The 21,151-nt window shown below is 43.4% G+C and overlaps 1 protein-coding gene across 1 annotated transcript in view; it reads right to left on the reverse strand.

Annotated features, from left to right (window-relative positions):
* Window positions 1-18,501: 18,501 nt before the first annotated feature.
* Window positions 18,502-21,151, reverse strand: part of ctcf (CCCTC-binding factor (zinc finger protein)) — a 57,311-nt gene continuing 54,661 nt past the window's right edge. Inside the window, exon 11 of the mRNA XM_069901502.1 lies at window positions 18,502-20,151. Coding sequence (XP_069757603.1) covers window positions 19,988-20,151 — 164 coding nt within the window. The 3' untranslated portion in view covers window positions 18,502-19,987. The remainder of the gene's footprint in view (window positions 20,152-21,151) is intronic.

Below are 21,151 nucleotides of genomic sequence, written 5' to 3' on the forward strand. Positions count from 1 at the left end.
CTGAAAATGAGAAATACAAATTAGAAGTAGCTCTACATCCTGCATCAGTAACCACACAACCCCAAGAGGAAATGGTTCTCTTTGGAAATGTTATGTGATCCAGCAACAATACTGTCATTCATATGCTTCAATATCAATACATATCGGAACAGTCATCTTGCATTGAACTAATTGCTACAAAAATGATCAGCCCCATCGGTTTTTATTACAATTGTTACTTCAGCTATCAAAACTCACAGTAATACACGTTATGATGTCTTGTCTGTTGTTTCTGCAAGTTGATTATTAATGCTTCATTTTATTTTATTTGGTAGCAGTAAATGTTCTCCACTGAATCAGCATGAAGAATCCTAATAAAACACTAAGGTTAAGGTTACACCCAAGAAGTGGGCAAAATTATAAATATCTACAGATGATTTTATAGTAAAAATGAACATTAATAAAATATTGCAATGAGTGGAGCTGGAAGCAAAGTATCTGTCAGAATTTGGTGGTTGAAATGATTGCAGAAATTGTCAGCATTTGTCACCATGGTATGCCAAAATTCTTCTGGGTTGAAACTTGGAAATTCAACTGCTGTCATCAAATGATTCCTTGCTCCTTTGACAGGATGCATTTCACAACTTTCTCCAATCTAATTCACAGAAATTCATGCTCTGATGAGAAAATTGCGATCTCATGGGAAACTACCCTAGGTGAGGAAACTATTCCTGAAAACTTACACTTTGTAACCCAAGGTACAGACAAGATCTTCGTGATGTGCTACTTATGTTTTGTTTATTTATTTGTCTGTCTATTTATTTAGCACATCTCTTTCTATAACCCAAAGTTATAAATGCACATTACAGTTCTATTAATGTCAAATTATTATACGTTATTTTTGAACAGTTTATATTATAGCAACTCCTACCTTGATCTCATACATTATAATCTTTCTTGTGCGCAATATAAAGCATTGAAACATTGCCCTTTTGCTTTATTGCCAGTATTTTTAGTTGACATCTGTCTGAATAACATCATAGTTGTTGGACAAGAGATGCTTCCTACTGATCATGGCAAACAGCAGACATCATAAATGGAGAGTGGTAGTTACTGTAGGATGCTTTCTTTTGTAATTAGTGCAAGGGTCATTGTTTCACCACTGACTGCAATTATCCAGTCTGCAGTGAATAATATATACTTGAAGTATATTGTATGGACCCAACTAATATGTGTTAAAATTTAATTATTACAATTTTTTGAAATCTCAATTAGGGAATCATGAAATCACTGTAATCTTTGACACGAACCCCATGAACAGGATTCCAAGTTGGTAGGTTGTAATCATTTGTGCTGAAGCTTGTTAATAGTTAATTTTAAATAATTGTGACAATGTGACGGCGCACATCTCAACTCAAGCGAACCGGCTCCGCGTTGTTACGGCAGCGGAGCAGCTGATTTAAAAAAAAATAAACAGATGGAAGTGCAAGCGACTTACAGTGTGTAGTCTCATTTCACTTCCCCGTGTAGCTACTGCTCCAACAACACGTTTATAGTACAATAAAATTCTTCTTGTGGCCAAAGAGGTACTTCGTTTAAAAAAAACACAATTAAGAGACTATAAATCAAGTCACCTTTATCGTTCATACAATGCTCACACGGTAAAGACAAGATAGTGTTTCATGGAGCATATTTACACGAATACAAGTTAGAAGTTAAACACATTAAAATATTAAAACATATACAGTAACAGTCCAATGGTACCCTATCCACAAATGTTCCGGGAATTCAGTAGTCTGATGGCTTGGGGGAAAAGCTGTTGCCCAATTTGGTCATCAGGGCCTAAGTGCTGCAGAACCTCTTACCAGATGGCAGAAGGGAAAACAGTTTACATGAGGGGTGTTTGGAGTCCTTCACAATGTTTATTGCCTTTCGCCTGAATTGAATGTTGTAGATGTCCTTCATGGTAGGAAGAGAGCCCCCAATGATCTTTTCCACTGACTTTTCTATCCCCTGCAGAGTCTTGTGGTCTGAGGAAGTACAGCTTTCAAACCAGGTGGTGATGCACAGGATGCTCTCAATACATTCTCTGTAGAAGGTAGTGAGGACGAACAGATAGATTATAAATATTTAGTTAAGCACAGTGCAAAAGAAAGTGAATTTGCAAATAGTGCACAGTCCTTTAGTGTTGAAGCTGTCCATGGTCAGTGTAACAAGAAGAGATCCAATAGCTCTCAGGCTCTGAACATTCTTTAACTGAGAGATGCTCATCATGAGGCTTCTGTACCCTCTACGTAAAAGTAGCAGTGAGAGGAAGTTGTGACCAGGGTGATGAGGGATCTTTATGATACTGACTACCTTCTTGAGGCAGTGCGTTACATAGATAATCATATAACAATTACAGCACAGAAGCAGGCCAGTTCAGCCCTACTAGTCCATGTTGAACACTTTCTCCCACCTGCTCCCATTGACCTGCACTCAGCCCATAACCCTCCACACCTCTCTCGTCCATGTACCTATCCAACTTTTCCTTAAATATTAAAATCAAACCTGCCTCCACCGCTTCAGCCAGAAGCTCATTCCACACTTCCACCATCCTGAGTGAAGAAATTCCCAATCGTGTTTCCCCTAAACATTGCCCCCTTCAATCTCAATCCATGTCCTCTCATTTGAATCTACCCCACTCTCAATGGAAAAAGCATGTCCACATCAACTCACTGTCCCTCTCATTGATGACGACAAACATCAAACCGCATGAGACAAAGTGCAGGTAAAATGCTAGTTTTAATAGACTAATATATACAGCTAGGCCTTGCCTCTGTGCAAGCCTAGGCCAGAATGAAGGGGGATGAATCGCAACTGGTTTATATATGCAAGGTCTAGTGGTGTAATAACATATCATCACATTGACTCCCCTTAAAAAATTTTTGGCCCCACCCCCCCCATTCCCCCTCATCTCTTTCCATGCGTTCACAAGTTCAGTATCTGATTACGTTTCCTTTTCCTTCTGGGTGCCGGGGCAGTGGGGGTGGAGGGTATTAGGGCGGGGGTATGCTGTGGGGGTGTAGGACTTCCCATCGGTTGAGGGGTAGTAGTATGCTGGGGGCAGTGTAGGGCTTTCCGACGCATGCTAGTCATTGGGGATGCATTTATCCGTCGCTCTTCGTGCTGCTCCGTAGGGGTCCGTAACCCTCCCACGTCATCCATGGTTCCTTCCTGCTGGTCCGTAGGGGTCTGCGGCCCTCCTGCTTCGTCCACACTTCTGGCTGGTGCGAGGTCCCTGGTGGCCACCAAGTCTTCCCGTCCATCCCCAAACGCAACGTATGCGTAGTGGGGGTTCACATGCCTCACTTCCACTGGCTCCACCAAAGGGTCCATCCTGTGGCGCCTGCAGTGCTTCCAGAGGAGTGCCAGTCCTGGTGTCATCAGCCATCTAAGCAGCACAGTGCCTGTCGCAGCTTTCCTCAAGAAAGAAAACATACGGTCACGGGGTGTCATATTAGTGGCAGTACACAATAGTGAGCGTATGGAGTGCAAGGCCTCTAGTAACATATCTTGCCACCTTGTCACTGGTAGGTCCTTTGCCTTCAGGGTCCGTAGGAACGTTTACAGGCCAGATAGTGTCTCTTGTGCCTTACTGCTTCCACAATGGGTTGAGCCTCCTTTTCCACCACTGAGTGTCTTACCTCTGACCTCTGCAGGGTCTGTGAGAAAAAGGCCACCGGTCACCCCTCCTGGTTCAGAGTGGCAGCCTGGTTCCATAGGTAGAGACCTATGGATCACAGGATTACTTTCGCAATCAGATCCCTAATCTACTTGAAGGCTTTGGTAGCTGCTGGGCTGAGAAGAAAAGTTGAGGCTTTTATGAGTGGGCGGGCCCTGTCAGCGTAGTTGGGAACCCACTGTGCATAATATGCGAAAAGCCCCAAACATCTCTTTAAGATTTTCTGTGAGTGTGGGGCTGGGAGGTCTAGAAGTGGGCGCATGCGGGCGGGGTCTGGGCTGATTTCCCCGTTCTCCACCACCTAGCCCAGAATGGCCAGTTTCCTAGTGCTGAAGATGCATTTATCCCTATTATACATTAGATGGCGTTCCTCTGCTGCCTGAAAAAGACGTTGAAGGTTAATGTCATGGTCAGCTTGTTAGTGGCCGCAAATCGTAACATTGTCCAGGTATGGGAACACCGCCTGGAGGTGGTACTCGTCCACAATGCGGTCCATCTCCCACTGGAGAAGGGATACCCCATTGGTGTTGCCAAAGGGAAGGTGGAGGAACTGGTACAGCCTGCTGTCTGCTTCGAACATTGTGGTCGCTTTCTCTAATCGGCAACTGGTGGTTTGCTGCCTTGAGATCAATCATAGAGAACACTTTGTACTGAGCGATGCTGTTTACCATGTCCACAATATGTGGTAGCGGGTAGGCATCCAGCTGTGTAAATTTATTTATTGATCGTCTGACTGTAATCCACATCCATGCACCGCTTCTCCCCAGACTTCACTACAACAACTTGTGCTCTCCAGGGGCTGGAGCTCTTCTCTATAATGCCCTCCTGTAGGAGTCTTCGGACTTCTGCTCTAATAAACTCCCTGTCTTTTTGGCTGTACCTTCTGCTCTTGGTGGCCACTAGGGTGCAGTCGGGAGTGAGGTGTGTGAATAGTTGGGGGGGGGGGGGTTTCTATATTTAGGGCTGCCAGGTTACAGTGTCGTCTATTCTTAAGGAGCAGAGGGGGGAGCGGCCCATCATGAACTATCGTGATGTTTTTCAGCTGGCACTGAAAGTCCAGCCCCAGCAGGACTGGAGCACAGAGGCGTGGGAGCTCTAGCAACTTAAACTCCTTATACTCTGTACCCTGCATCTCCAGTGTGACCCTGCAGAAATGTTTTACCTTAGTTACATATCTGTTAGACACTAATAAAATCTGGTGGTCACTCAGGTACGTGTTTTAAGCAAGTCGTTCTACCAGTCTATGAAACTCTCCGTACTCCCACTATCCATCGAACAATTTACTGTGGACCTGTTAATTTTAATACTAACAGTAGCATCCGATAAATTGTGTGGACTCACCCGATTCAAACACAGTGAGGCCAGCATGGCACGTCCTCCATTCTGGTAGTAGTCTGCATCCTGGTCATAGTAGCACTCTGCATCGTATTCATCCCCCGGTCGCGATGTCCTCCATTTCCCAAGACAGCCGACAGCACATGGCACTCTGCTTCTGCCTGCCTGAGGAGGAAGGAGAAGAACTTTCCAGCCTCTCATTTGCATGAGGGCTTTGGCGGGAGCCTTGAGGCTTCTACAGACTTTTGCATAATGCCCTCTCTTTCCACACCTCGAACAGTCCTTCTCCCAAGCCGAGCAGTGAGTCTGCGGTGCTTTAGTTGCCCGCAAAAAGGGCACTTGGGGCACTTCAGTGGGGCTGCTGCTGCTATGTGCTGCCCTTGATCACTCGTATATCTCTCCTTGTGAGGGCCTAATGAGTCCAGCTCTGAGTACTCTTCTAGTTCTCTCCTAGAGTCCTCCAGAGCCTCCGCAATAGTTTCTGCCTCTTCAAGCCTATCGATCCTCTTTTCCAGCAGCTTTTGTCTTATTTCCGTCGATCTGACACCAGCCACGATTTTGTCCCTTACCACATCATTTGCATACTCTTGGGCTGATACTGCTTTAAAAGTACAGGCCCTCGCTAAGTCTTTCAGCCCAAGTATAAAGTCTCTAACAGACTCCCCTGCCTGCTGCGACCTGGTCATAAATCGATACCTCGAGTGTAGATCACTGTACCCTCTATTATAGTGTCTGCAGAGTGCTCATCGCCTCTTGATTCGACTTAGCATCCTGTATGAGTGAGTATGGGCGATCCCCCAGCTGGGCTAACAATAGCATTAGCATCTCTTCTGATGCTCCTTCCACCCCCACGTAGTTTAAAAAACATCTCTGTCATCAGCTGAAGTGCATGCTCGCCCCGGGGGTTCTGGGGTCCAGCTCCAGCCTGTCGGGCTTCAGCACCTGGCTAAACCTAAGCCTTTGGTTCGGTGGCTGGGGGGGCCCTCTCTGGGAAATCGGGGATGGTTGAGGGTGACTCTGGGGTAGTAGTCCATCCCCACAGTCCTGCCAATAAATTCTAATCGGGAGGGCGACTTGCCGTACGTTTTCCACTTGCACTTGGCGCGATCCTTGGTTGCAATCCAGGAACCCCGTAGGCTGCAAGGCCAGTCCCCATCTCAGCGAATTAGTTAACAGGTGGGGCTCTTGGCTGCTCATTACCTGCTCCGGGATACTTCTGTCCCTCTCGTAGCCCACGACGACCACTGGGTGAGTCCCTCTCTCCCCCGCGATTCACATCCCACAACTCTCTGTCTGCACGTGTGTGGGGCCTGTCTCTGTTTCTGGGTCCCTGAGTCGGGAGCATGGGTGAGGGTAGGTGGGGCATCCATTCTGGATATATATTAGTCTATTAAATTGATGGCAACTAGCATCAAACCATACGAGACAGAGTGTAGGTAAAACACTAGTTTTAATAGACTAATATGTACAGCTAGGCCTTGCCTCTGTGGAAGCCTAGGCCAGAATGAAGGGGGATGAGTCGCAACCGGTTTATATATGCAAGGTCACCAGGTGAGCCACCTGGTGACCTTCTGGTGTAATAACATACCACCACACTCATGATTTTAAATAACTATCAAATCACCCCTCAATCTTCTACAGTCCAGGAAATAAAATTCCAGCCTGCTCCACCTTTCCCTGTAACTCAAGCCCTGAAACATTCTTGTAAATCTCCTCTGCACTCTCTCTATTCTGTTTATATCTTTCCAATAATTCCAAAACTGCACAGAATGGATGAGAGGTCAGAGCCTGTGATAGATCAGGCTATTTTTGCAATTTTCTGGGGCCTTCTGCATTCCTGGATAATTGAATTACCAAACCAGGCTGTGATGTAACTAGTCAGCATTTTATCCACAGTTCACTTCTAAAAGTTTGATAAGAGTATTCGTGAACAAGCAAAATCTCCTCAGACTCTTTAGAAAGTAGTATTGGTGTGAAACACAAAGTCTGCAAAAATGCTGGAGGAACTCAGTAGGTGATGTAGTGTTCATAGGAGCTAACTGATATTTCAGGTCCGAGTCCTTCTTCAAGGTAGGAGTAAAAAGCAGGCATCCACAGCTGGGTAGGGAAGAATGGGGAGGGAGGTGTTGGTGTACCTTTTTCCACCATTGCATCAATGTGCTGCCTGCAGGAAGGTCTTGAGTTTGAGTGGAACTTGGTTCTGCAGTCCGGAGTGTATTAGGGAGTAGAGCAGGGGACTAAGTATGCAGCCACCAGTGTGCCCATGTTGATGGTTAGCACAGAGATAGTAATGTTGCCGATTTGCACTAACTGCCAATGAGGAAGCCAAGGATCTAAGTGCTGATGGACGAAGAGACCCAAATCCTTTGGTTTTGTCATGTTTTTTTTCTGATACGATGGTGTTGAAAGCTGAGCTGATCAAAGAACAACAGTCTGACCCTGTGGTAAAATACAGAGTGGAGGGCCAGTGAGATGGTATATACTGTTGATTTGCTGTTGACTATTGGGGAACTGAAGCAGGTTCAGGATCTTCCTGAGAAAGTAGTTGATCTGTTCCATTACAAATCTTTCAAAGCACTTCATTATGGGAGTCATCAGTGCCACCAAAAAAACAGTAGTGGAGCTGATCCATCCCAGGCAACATTGGAATATCCTCTGCATCCTCTTAACTATATAACCATATAACCACTTACAGCACAGAACAGGCCAGTTCGGCCCTACTAGTCCATGCTGTAACAAATCCCCACCCTCCTAGTCCCACTGACCAGCACCCGGTCCATACCCTTGCAGTCCTCTCCTCTCCATGTAACTATTCTGTCTTTCCTTAAATGTAACCAATGATCCCACCTCAACCACGTCTGCCAGAAGCTCATTCCACATCCCTACCACCCTTTGCGTAAAGAAATTTCCCCTCATGTTCCCCTTATAATTTTCCCCCTTCAGTCTTAAACCATGCCCTCTAGTTTGAATCTCCCCCACTCTTAATTGAAAAAACCTATCCACATTTACTCTGTCTGTCTGTCCCTTTTAAAATCTTAAACACCTCTATCAAGTCCCCCCTCAATCTTCTATGCTCTAGAGAAAAAAGCCCTAGTCTACACAACCTTTCCCTGCAACTCAAACCTTGAAATCCTGTCAACATTCTCGTGAACCTTTTCTCTACTCTCTCTATTTTGTTTATATCTTTCCTATAATTTGGTGACCAAAACTGTACACAGTACTCCAAATTTGGCCTCACCAATGCCTTGTACAATTTCATCATAACCTCCCTACTCTTGAATTCAATACTCCGATTTATGAAGGCCAACATTCCAAATGGCTTCTTCACCACACCATCTACCGGAGTATAAGCCTTGAGGGTACTATTTACCATCACTCCTAAATCCCTTTGTTGCTCTGCACATCTCAATAGCATTTAATGCACATGACCTATTTAGATTTGCCTTTCCAAAATGTAACACCTCACACTTATCTGTATTAAATTCCATCAGCCATTTCACAGCCCACACCTCCAGCCTTCCTAAATCACCTTTTAATCTTCATTGCAAACATGATCTATTTATTTATTTATTTATTTATTTTAAATCGACATTGTGACTGAATTGTTTGTAGCAATATAATGCTGATCAAGGTTTATGAAGTTGGAGCATTACCTTCCTACTTCTGTACTTCATGCCCAAATTAACAAATTCCAGTTTCTCGTATTATTCCTCACTGCATTATCTCCATGTTGCCATCTTGAAGAATGTATGGATATACTCCAAAGTTCCTCTCTTCCTTGGTACTCTCCAAGACCACACAATTCATGACAAATATCCTTGCTTCAGTCGTGCTCCCAAAATGCATCACTTCACAGTTGTCTGGATTAAACTCCAGCTACAATTTTCAGCCTATTTTGTCAAATTCTGCCGTGAACTATGGTAGTCCCAGTCAAGACAGGGAACTTAAATTAACTCACAATTACAAACCTATAGCTGCTTTCAGGTGGCCAGAACACCCCAACATAAAGCTGCCTAAAATACCCAAATGCAGCTGTTGGGAGACCACCTGAAAGCAGAGAACCCTGACCCGAGGAGTACTTACCCAACCCTCCTCGGGTAGGTGTATTCTCTGCTTCCGAGCGCTCCCCCAGGCACCTGAAAGCAGGCGGGACTACGGCCTACGGCCATAGTTGACAGGTGCCAGAACAGCGTCTTCAGTACTGCCACCTGAATGTCGCTTCGCACACACCCGCAGCTAGCTCTGGAGCTGCATTCTCCCAGCTATTCCACCTGAAAGCAGCTTATTATTGTTACAGCTGAGATTTCACTATATATCTGCTCCTCTGATTCCTGCAAACATTAGGGGGCCTAAATCGCCCTAAAAAAGTGATCAATCCCTTCTTATTTCTAAGTTTCACTCAATGCAGAAATCTCCTCTCCAAGTGTTACATGTTCCCCATCATTAAAAACACAAACTTCCCTCCGCCTTTACCTTGGCAGTTCAGCCAAGACTACTGATTGACTAGTTATTTGGCTGTTTTATTATACACAGTTGATGGCCTACAGAGGTTTTTAAAAAGTACAAGTATACTTCAGACCACAGATCCTATGACTGACATGAAAAAGAAGTTGATACCACATTGATCAGATTTGGAAAATCTCAGACAAAAAGAATTCCAAATGAAAAATTGGAACTGTGCAACAAGTGAAAAAATCCATAAATCTAAAGTGGAATTGCAACTATGCATCAGGAGGCAAAAATCTTCTCTATGTGTTGGAGAGGGTGCTGGGGAAAGGTGCCATCCTATGATTATCCAATGTTCTACTCTTCCAGCAGTGCATCTTTGATATGCTATTGGGTAAAAGGTGTCACAGGGATGTGGCTTCCTTCTGTGTTGCTATGATTTGGAATTCCTAAGCGTGTAAAATTAACGTTGAATCCTTTCATTTTTGGCATGATTATTTCTTAACTTCCTTGCCAAATTCACCAAAATCCTGATTTCACCTGTATTGGAGTAGAGTACATGTGGTTCTATGAAATATAGTTTAGTTTTAGTTAATTAAGGAAAATAATGATTTCTATTGCTTGTATATTTGCATGTCTTAATGTTCACAATAAGTCATAAAGTGGTCACCCTAGATTAACCCTTCCACATTTAGTTTCATTACAGATATTTTGTTGGTAGACAAGGGCAACTTCAAAGGCATCCCAAACATGTGTTCCAGTAATAACTAGCAAATTCAAAACTTGTAGAAAGTGCTTGGACGTCCAGCACAGAACACGGAAGGATGCAGAAATACCCCTTCTTCATCCATCAATTCTATTCCAGGCCCTTTCAATCATCAGCCTACCTGAGAAATGCTTGAAAAAGAGACATGCACATGACCTGACATTCCAAATTATGTTTTAACCAACAGCAGGATAACTTTTTATATTTAAGAAAGTTCAGATGAGTAGGGAACATGTACAGCCAACTCCAAATGGTTGAATATTACATGGTTAGCTGCTGAAAAGGGTGAGAACAGCATGTAAACAAGGAACTGCACGTCTTTTCTAGGATTGTATCTCGCCTCTAACCGTGCATCTTGGCACCTCACAGTTTGGCGGGCTGCAACCTCCTTTGAAGAAGACCGCAGAGCCCACCTCACTGACAAAAGGCAAAGGAGGAAAAACCCAACACCCAACCCCAACGCACCAATTTTCCCTTACAACCGTGCCTGCCTGTCCCGCATCGGACTTGTCAGTCACCAACGAGCCTGCAGGAGACGTGGACATTTACCCCTGCATAAATCTTCGTCCGCGAAGCCAAGCCAAAGAGAAAAGAGAAGAGGAACATTAGTTAATAATGCAAGGACTGTGAATGCAGGAGAATTCGAGCAAGTGAATTCAAAATCTAATCAAGGAAACAAAAGTTTTTAAAAAGTGAAGATGAATAAGTTTGAGGTGGAAAAAGAGCAACAGGGATTTGAACATTGCAGCAATTAAAAATTGTGTTCCTCGTCTCTTATAAACCCATTACTTCACTTGGGCTATGAAGTCCCGCATTGGATACAAAATTACCCATAAATGTTCATCTTTATTTCACTTACGGCAAAGTAAGTGTCTGTGTTTTTGTGCGCTTGTATCAGCAGCCCGATTGCTTTTCTAAATAGCAATGTTTGGTTCCTACCTGAATCTATAGCACCATCGTGTGGCTACACATTGCAACATCCAATCCTGTGATTAACAAATCAGAATTTGTTATGAACAAGTCATGAAATTCGTTGTAATGCAACTTACAGCAACCAATTTTTAGACTAATTAACAGACAAGATGAACCAAAGCTTTAATCACGAACAGAGCACCCGAACTCACACAAGAAATGGATGGTGAGCTCCCCGACTTAATTTTGGGCAATCAGAGCTTAATCTGGCTCTGCTGCTAAGTTTCAGAGCAGTGCAGATGGACTGGTAGTTATAAATCAACATGTCCTGGTCATGAATCAGGTATGTCTGGGACGGAATCTGTCAGCTGTTGTCATGTTTGTACATTTCAAGCCCAGGACACTTTGACCCAATTAAACTAGCATCTTGGTTCACAAATAACTCCAACATCACACACAAATATTGGACTCTTGATTTTTAACATTGCACTCAAGATCACGGAACTGGATTCAGCAATAAAAGTTGGGATAAACCTGTTTCTAACAATTAGCTTACATTATGGAATTTTTCCTGCACACTGGTGTAGCAAAAATTTAACTTTTCTAATGATTCTTTGGCCATTTCAGAAAACTAATGTGACTGTGCTAGAAGAGATTCACCAAGATGGTGCCTGGATTGGAGAACTTTAGGAGAGGTTGGATAGTCAGGGCACATCTCTTCCATAACAAAGGAAGCCAAGAGGGTGACTTGACAGAATTTTTTTTTTAAATCATGGAATGCAATAGATAGGTTGATAATCTGATGGTTTCTGTGTCAGAACATGACAAAGGTAAGATGGAGGTGCTATCTGGAACATGCTGCCCAGAGGAGGTGGTGGAAGTAGATACAATGACTTCATTGAAGAGTCATTTAGATGGGCATTAAAGAGATAAGACATAAAAGGATATGGAATCTAATGCAGGCAAATGGGATTACTGTAGATGGGCAAAATATTTGGCATGGGTCTGAAGGTTCAAAGGGACAGTTTTCCTGCTATACATTTCTATGGCTCAGAGGCCCTCCCAGTTTGTTATCCATTTGCAATTAAAATGCTTCTTCTTTAGGCTTCATTGCAGGCAACAAAAGATTATAATTTCCACCAGGAAGCTGGTAACTCAATGAAATAAAGGATACTTTTTAATAACCTTACCAACATCAATGTAATTGAATATGCACAGCATTCTGCACGAAAAATGAGATTAACCCAATTTCTGCATCATTAAGACGAGTGAAACAATGTGGGCTCTTTGTAGTATTAAGCTACATTATTGTGATATATTTGTCCAGATAAAGGGTATCCCCTTGCATTCCCAATTTGATCTGATCACTGATGAAGCACAACTTAGACTGTACAAAAAGGTCATTTCACCTCTATGAAGAAGTATACTTAGAGGATATGCTTAGATGAGGTTAATGAAATAAGGGGATGATCACTTTGATGAGACTGTCCTTTTGGCATGGTCCAATGTCATCAGGAATTAAGTGGAGCAAATTTGCAAAGATAACAGATAGCTGTAACCATAGTGTTGTAATAGTAGGCAATGCTAACTGCCCTAACATTGACTGCAAATTTGTTAAATGTTTACAGAATTTTTTTTAAATCTAGACATACAGCATGGTAACAGGCCATTTCGGACCACGAGTCCATGCGACCAATTACACCCAATTAATCTACAACCCCTAGAATGCTTCGAACGGGAGGAAACCAGAGCTCTCCATGAAACCCATGCAATCACAGGGAGAATGCACAAGCTCCTTACAGACAGTGCAGAATTCGATCCCCTGCCCTGATTGCTGGCGCTGAAACAACGTTGTGCTAACCAATACATCAACTATGCCACCCCCAATTTCTCAAACAACATGTAAATTGCTCCAGTTAAGAGGAGGCAACCCTGGGCCTCCTATGGGGAAATGACAGGACAAACGAGGGTGGTATGCATTTTGAAACCAGCTACTTTAAATGACATCACTTGGGTGTCACGTGGTCCCCCAGCGCGGGCTTCTGAGCCGAGTGCTGAGAAAGGGAATCCCCCCAATATCGCCATTTTGGCCGGCTGCCACGCTGCGTGGATTACAAGCGGAGCCAATTCACCTGCCTGGTGGCATGGCGCCACACAGCACGCCCCCCCCCCCAAAAAATCCAGCGCCAATGTCCATTTTAGCTGGGCAGCCTCACTTCTTGGGCTGGGCCACAATCACTGGTTCGGTGGGGTCAAGGTGAGCTGGCTTCAGCCTGTCCACAGTAAACAGCTCCAACCTGCCGCTGATGTCCAGCGTGAACGTAGACCCTGATCGCTGGACAACCCTGTACGGCCCCTTGTAAAGTCTCTGCAAAGATGCCACAGGCGGGCCCCGCCGAATAAAAACATACTTTGCGGACTGCAGGTCGCTGGGGACTTGAGATGACCGTGTGCCGCGTCTGGGCAAGCGGTGAAGGTGCGAAGGTGTCCAAGTGGGCCCGGAGGTGGGAAAGTAGCTCGTGCAGTGACCGCTGGGGGTTGTGAGGCATGCTGACGAACTCACCGGGCAGTGCCAGCAGTGCGCCGTAGATCAGCTCAGCTGATGACGCCTGCAGATCCTCCTTGGGCGTGGAGCGGATGCCCAGGAGCACCCAAGGCAGTTCGTCCACCCAGTCGGGACCGGTGAATCAGGCCACAAGTGCCAACTTAAGGTGGCAGTGTAGACAAACTGACCAACCCATTGGCCTGCGGGTAATAGGCCATGGTGCGGTGTAGCTCTATCTCCAACCTGTTGGCGAGCTGTGCCCAGAGGTGAACTGGGCACCCTGATCGCTGGTGAGGTGATTCGGAACGTCGAACCGGGCGACCCAACGTGCAACAGCGCTCAGGAGCAGGAGTCCGTGGAGGTGTCCAACATCAGGATCGCTTCGGGCCAATGAGAGGTGCGGTCTACCACGATGAACAGGTAACGGTTGCCCTGGGAAACTGGTAAGGGCCCGACTATGCCCATATGAATGTGGCTGTACCATTCCCGGACATGCTCGGGCACCCTGGTGTGCTTGTGCACCTTGGACATCTGGCAATGGGTGCATGTTCTGGCCCAGCCCGTGATCTGCTTCCGCAGCCCATGCCAGATGAACCGCTCTGCCACCATATGGACCGTAGACCTGATGGACAGGTGCGAAAGGTCGTGGAAGTGAAGGAAGACTTGCCTGCGTCACTGCATGATGCCCATGGAGACATCACACAGGACAGTGCCTTCGCCGCTAGGAGTTGGGAGGTCTCAGAACGACAGGCCTGTGCTGGCAGTCCTAAAGGCTCGCATCTCATCGGACTTCTGGTCCCGGGCAAGCTGGTCGAAGTCGAGGCCGGGTGTCAGCGCACAGATGGCCAGTCGTGAGAGTCCATTGACGACCCCGTTGTCCTTCCCCACCTTGTGCCGAATGTTGGTGGTAAACTCCGACACGAAGGAGAGGTGATGCTGCTGACGGGCCAAAAAGGGATCCTTTGCCATCGTGAGTACCTGAATGAGGGGTTTATGGTCATTGAAGATGGTAATAGTCCTCTCCTCCAAGAAATAGCAGAAATGCCGCACCGCCAGGTGCATGCCCAGAAACTCACAGTCGAAGGTGCTACGCTTGCGATCTGGTGGGTGGAGAAGCCGGCTGAAGAATGCCAGCAGCTTCCATTGTCCATTCACCTGCTGCTCCAGGTCGGTGCCGACAGCTGTGGCAGAGGCATCGATGGAGCGTGCCATATGCAGGTCAGTGTGCGGGTGGGCAAGCATGGTAGCCTTCGTGAAGGTGTCCTTGGTGGCCTCGAATGCTCTGCAGGCCTCTGGGGTCCAGATGAGTGTTTTGCACTTGGCTGTGATGAGGGCGAATACCAGCTGCATGATGCTTACGGCTCCTGGGATGAATCGGTTATAGAAGTTGAAATCTCCTGCAGCCCCTTGAGGTTGTCAGGGCGTGGCAACTCCTTGATAGTGGCGACCTTCATAGTGGCGGGAGTGGCTCTTTCGGCCGTGATGGTAAGGCCCAGGAACTCTTTCCCGAACTGCCACTTGGCTGGGTTGATGGTGAGGCCAAAGTTGGCCAGCCAGAAGAAGACTGCGTGTAGATGCGCCTTGTGTTGCGCCTGATCCCTGCTGGCAATGAGGATGAGGTCCAAGTAAATGAAGACGAAATCCAGGTCCCTGCCCACTGAGTCCATGAGGCACTGGAAGGTCTGAGCGGCGTTCTTTAACTCGAATGGCATGCGAAGGAATTCGTACAAGCCAAAAGGGATGATGATGGCCATCTTGGGTATGTCCTCAGGGTGCACCAGGATTTGGTGATACCCGCGCATCAGGTCAACCTTGGAGAAAACCCTCACACGATGCTGGTTGGCCGTAAAGTCCTGGATGTAAGGGATGGGGTAACAGTCAGGAGCTGTCGCCTCGTTGAGCCATCAATAGTCTCCTCAGGGACGCCAGCCGCTGGAGGCTTTAGGGACCAGGTGGAGCAGCAAGGCCCATGGGCTGTCGGAGCACCAAGTAATCCCCAGCTCCAGCAGATGCAAAAACTCTTCTTATATCACCAGCCTCGACCTGGCTGAGACCCCCCGACGGCACCATTTTGGCCAGCTGCCCCGCCGCATGGATTACAAGCAGAGCTGGTTCGCCTGCCTAGTGGCATGCCGCCACAATAGTTTGAAATTTCAGTACTAACCTGTGGATTTCGATACTCTTTCAAACTGTAATCCTCAAATCGTGTTCTTTAACAGCATGCCAGCAGGTTCCATAATGAATTCAGCAGCACACACGGCAATATTTCTACTGTCACATTTACCAAGAAGTTTAAGTTATTGGTTACTTTACTGAACTAATAATGTTGAACATTAATGATACAAGTGATCAAATATTACCTTCATTATCTGGAAATTTTAATAAAATCTGATCACAAATTTGTAGTTATCATGTAATCATATCACTATCAGATTATCACAGCACAAACCCCCGGTATCCGGCACCTATGGGGATTAGTAGATGCCAGATAAGTGAATTTGCCAGTTGCTTGAGATTACATGTTGTGTGATTGGCAAACTAACTGCTGGGGCACCAATTTTGAACTTTTGTATTTTTTTACCTATTTATTTTCTTCTTTTTGCTGGTTGCTTAAATTCCAGACAAGCGGGGAATCAACTGCATTTGGATCACAAATACCCTCCAAAGGAGGAAATCTAGTATCCTCATTTGATCCAGAGTGTCAATGAGTTTAGACCCAATGTAGACAATTGTTAACTTCCCCTTAAAATGCTCAAATGAGCTATTCAGCTATTCCAAATTGATATGACAAAAATCCCCCTTTCTAATGGCAGCAGAAAAGGATGGTAATCATTTAAGGTAACAGTGTAGCATCACTTTTTCACAATTAGAGAAAGGAATTAAACCAGGCATTTCAATAATTAATTCAAAATGAAATACATTCTTAAGACACACTAAGAGGCAATGCATTATATAACAAAAATGTCATATTTATAACTGCCTTGCTTTTACAACCATTTCTTCAACAAGCTAACAAATTATTAATTGCTCATCTTATTGCCTTAACACCAGTGCAAGTACTTAAAAAAAAAAAGGTAAAAGCTCTAAAATTTAATTTAGACATACAGTACAGTAACGGGCCATTTCGACCCATGAGTCTCTAACACCAAATTTACACTCCATTAACATTTTGAATGGTGGGAGGAAACCAGAGCCCCGGAGAAAAGTCACAGACACTGGGTGAACATACTAAAACAGCAGCAAAAGGAATTCGCCACCTCAATGGTATCTTTAAAAAATTAATTTCTTATTATAATTAATAACATAACACGTGTGTGTGTGTGTGTTAAAACCCAACCCATTTCAGTTTAAGTTTAATTCTGATTTTAGAATTCAGTCTCAGAAAGCTTTTGTGTTGAAACTCAAAAGTCTTTACTGCTATTCAAAAGCAATTATGGAGTAAATATGAAGCATCAGACTTCTTCAAAACTCGTGAATTTCTTGTAGAGATGTTTTCAGACAATTGTTTCTGCATATGAATTCCCCTATTTTGCATGAAGGTTTTGGAATCTGTGTTCCATGCGATGAATCTATCCTCTTTTCAAAGAGACAGTGAAGTAGCTATTTTCTTCCACGATGAATTCACAAACCTTGGCAAGGGCTGAAAAAGACAATCATCTAAAAATTGCTGTTTCAAATGCAATTTTCTTAATCAAAAGTGTCAATTTCCATGGACTCAACAAGACTGCCCTCTTTATCTTAAAGGGACAGTCAGCAGTGGTCTTCCTCCTTCAAAAGCCATTTATTCTGTGATCTCCTTTGACCAGGGGTAATGTGTTACAGTTATTCCATCTTCAATCCTGTCTTCTCCACAGGATGGTAAACTTCTTCTGGTTTCAAAATGCCTCTGGTTCAATAACATGTTTCTTCGAGATTTCTCATCACATGACATGCAATATCATTTCTGTCTGAAGTTGATAATGCCTTCTTCAAAAGTTGAATCATGAGCCAACGGACTCCGGCTGGTCTGCGCAAGTCATTGAATCAAGAACGTGCTTATTTGAATAGCTGCCATCTCTCAACACACTAATGTTTTCGTTTCAATTCTAAAAACCATGGTAGTCAACAGAACAGCAATCCTTCTTGAGTACTTTAGTGTTATGGCTGTTTACATTGCTTCCACTGAACAATGGACTTATAGACAAATGATCTCCGAGATCTGCCAGCTTCCATTTCAAGTACAATTGTGTGTCTATAAAGTGTAAATGTACGTCCCTCCAGCCCATTTAGTCCCTTAATAAAAAATAATATAGAATTTTATAGACCTAAAGATTAATATCAGCACATATCTGTCACAGTACAAACTCCTTACAGACAGCACAAGATTTGAACCCCAATTGCTGGCACTGTAAAGGCATTGCGCTGTTACACCAACCATGCTGCCTTACTCATTCATTGATTCATATACATTCATAGATTTTTTTTCCCCCATAAGCTTTTGCTAGATGATATTTGAAACTAACATCCAGTGTAACATTTTATCCAGTCAACTCAATAGTAAACTTGCATATAAAGCATTATGTGTTTATTTCAGGTTAAGATTAAAGGAGAAAAAACAAAAATGAGAATCAAGGTAACTGGTTTAAATTTGTGAAACAGGAGCCCGCATTTTGTACCAGTGTTTCAATTTTTTTATCAACTTTTATAAAAGTAGCAACAACTATCTATTTTGCGATTTTATATACATCTTAAAAAATTACAGTACAAAACATCAATGAGTGAATCAATTCATAAGAAATGAAAGCACACGTGAAAGGCAGGTAAACAGTTTATTTACCAGCTGTACAGCACTACATTAATTAGATGCTTTACCCTAGCTTTCACAAACCCGTCGAAAGAGTATTTTTACATTGCTTCCTCGTCAGCTGTACTTCACTGAGACAGTACAGCCACAATAAAAAAAAAATCAACCCAGAGTCAAAAGCTAAAAAGGGGCATGAAGCAGATTTAATTGCAATTCGCCTAGAACAAAAAAAATCATGTTGATTCAGCAAATAAAGCATTTGTTTTCTGATATACTGTTGTGGCACGTCTTTCTTGTATTTGCAACAGCGCAAACTTCACATTATTTTGCATCACAAAGCACAAATGGATATACTCAATCTTCAAAACTCTGCCTTCTTCTGGTTTTAAATGATTAGTTCCATTATGCCCTCTTACAAATATATCAGATACATAATGAGGTTCAGAGAAGCAAAAATGAATAGGTGGGAGACAGCCAACCTATAATAGAAATGTGATTAAAATTTACAACATTAAAATCTGCAACTTTAAAGGGATCTGAAGTATGCTGTGAATATGCTTGTTACAATTTGACATTTTCTGCTCTGAACAGCTTAATATGCAAATTAATTTTTACATGATTCTGCACATATTCACAAACACAGAAGAGTTTGACTCTTTGTGACAAATAATTTGTAAACGTCTCAAGCAGTGGTTAAAATGCTACTCTCCTGCACTTTTGATACATAATCACTAGAAAAGATTAAAATGTAAAAAAGTTATCTACAACAAGCATGACCATTTTTGAGATGCCCTGTACAAAAAAAAGCAAACACAACAAATGTCAGTGTTACTATGGGTGGTCAGTTCTAAAATAATTCATGAGGCTTAAAGTAACACAATGGTTTTCAATCAGTGACACCCGACTATAATGGAAAAACAAATCTCATGTATTACAATTTATGATCAGGTTGCACAAAATCATGACTACTTCCCCCCCAAAAATTTGTATTTAAAGTTTACTACATGTCAAACTTCCACCTGCTCAGCTCTTAAGTAAGGCAGGACTTTTATGGTAAAAATAGCCTATGTTCTTTGCAACATATATATATATAAATATATATAATCACAATATTTTGTGCCAATGGGAAACCTTCCTCTTCTGCAAAAGGGTCTACGGCACAGATACTGTACACGATTGTTATTTAAGGGCAGGACCTAGTTTTACTGCTGTGTACACAGAGCGTACAAAACATCTCATGGTGGACCATTTCAGTACAGAGAAATTATTCACAGAAAACATGTTGTGGACAATTTCTTTGAAACAAAATAATGATTTCTGATTCATAAATAGCATTCTATGCTTTAAGGGACCAGTCAGCTTTCTGATGAAAAATTCTCTAGTACTCAAAAGGTTAAATGGTCTAAATCATTTCATATAAGCATGTGTCAAAGCAAAAAAATACACGTTTATCTTATTCCGCAGAGTCAAATTATTTGCATGCCTGGCCTTCCACCATCACCGGTCCATCATACTCAGGATCATTTCAGGCGTGATGTCTCCATTCTGAGCCTCAATTCCTGCTTGTGCCTGTACATCTTCTGTTTCTGGCTCTTTCTTTATCTCAACGATGATATTTTCAATAGTTGTCGTGCCAGGTTCTGGCAACTGTTGAACTGTTCCTATTGAAAAAAATAAAACAAAATTGTGGTCAATAAAATGATGAACAGGACTATGCTTCTGAAACAAGGGAATTGATCAAAAATACTTCATTCTCACACTGGAAAATACAGCAAACATTAACTGCAATTCCTCTTCTACATTGAAAAGGATGTTGCTGTAGGTTAGCAATTTGTAGGTTCTTCAACAAAATTACAGCTCAATGCTTTACTTGAACTAGGATAAGTAAGACCAAGGGATTGTTATTTCTTTGAACCATAGAACAGTCCCCTTCGGCCCTTCTTGTCTGTGCTGAACCTTTTTTTTGCCTAGTCCCACTGACCTGCACCCAGTCCATAGCCCTCCACACCTCTCCTAAGCCATGTAGCTGCCAAAATTCTTATTAGATGTTAAAATTAAGCCCACATTCACCACCTCAGCTGGCAGCTCGTTCCACACTCCCACCACTCTCGGTGTGAAGTTCCCCCTCACGTTCCTCCTAAACTTTGCCCTAGTCCTCTGGTTTGTATCTCACCTACCTTCAGTGGAAAAGCCTATTCTGTCTATTCCCCTCATAATTTTAAATGACTCTATCAAATCTCCCCTCATTCTTCTACACGACAGGGAATAAAATCCTAAACTGTTTAACTTTTCTCTGTATTTCAATTCCTGAAGTCCTGGCAAGATCCTGGTAAATTTTCTCTGAACTCTTTCTATCTTATTGATATTTCCTGCATACAGTACTCCAAATTTGGCCTCACCAATGGCTTTTACAACTTTACCATAACATCTAAGCTCCTATACTCAATACTTTGATTTATGATGGCCAATATGCTAAAAGCTCTCTTTACAACCCTATCACCCATGACACCACTTTTGGGGTATTATGTATCTGCATCCCAGGCCCCTCTATTCTACCACATTCCTCAGTGCCCTAACTTTCATCGTGTACATCCTTCCTTTGTTTGTCCTTTCAAAACACCTCACACTTGTCTGCATTAAAGTTCAATCTGCGATTTTTCA

The sequence above is a fragment of the Narcine bancroftii genome, chromosome 10 (assembly GCF_036971445.1).
Source record: "Narcine bancroftii isolate sNarBan1 chromosome 10, sNarBan1.hap1, whole genome shotgun sequence".
Lineage (NCBI taxonomy): Eukaryota > Metazoa > Chordata > Chondrichthyes > Torpediniformes > Narcinidae > Narcine > Narcine bancroftii.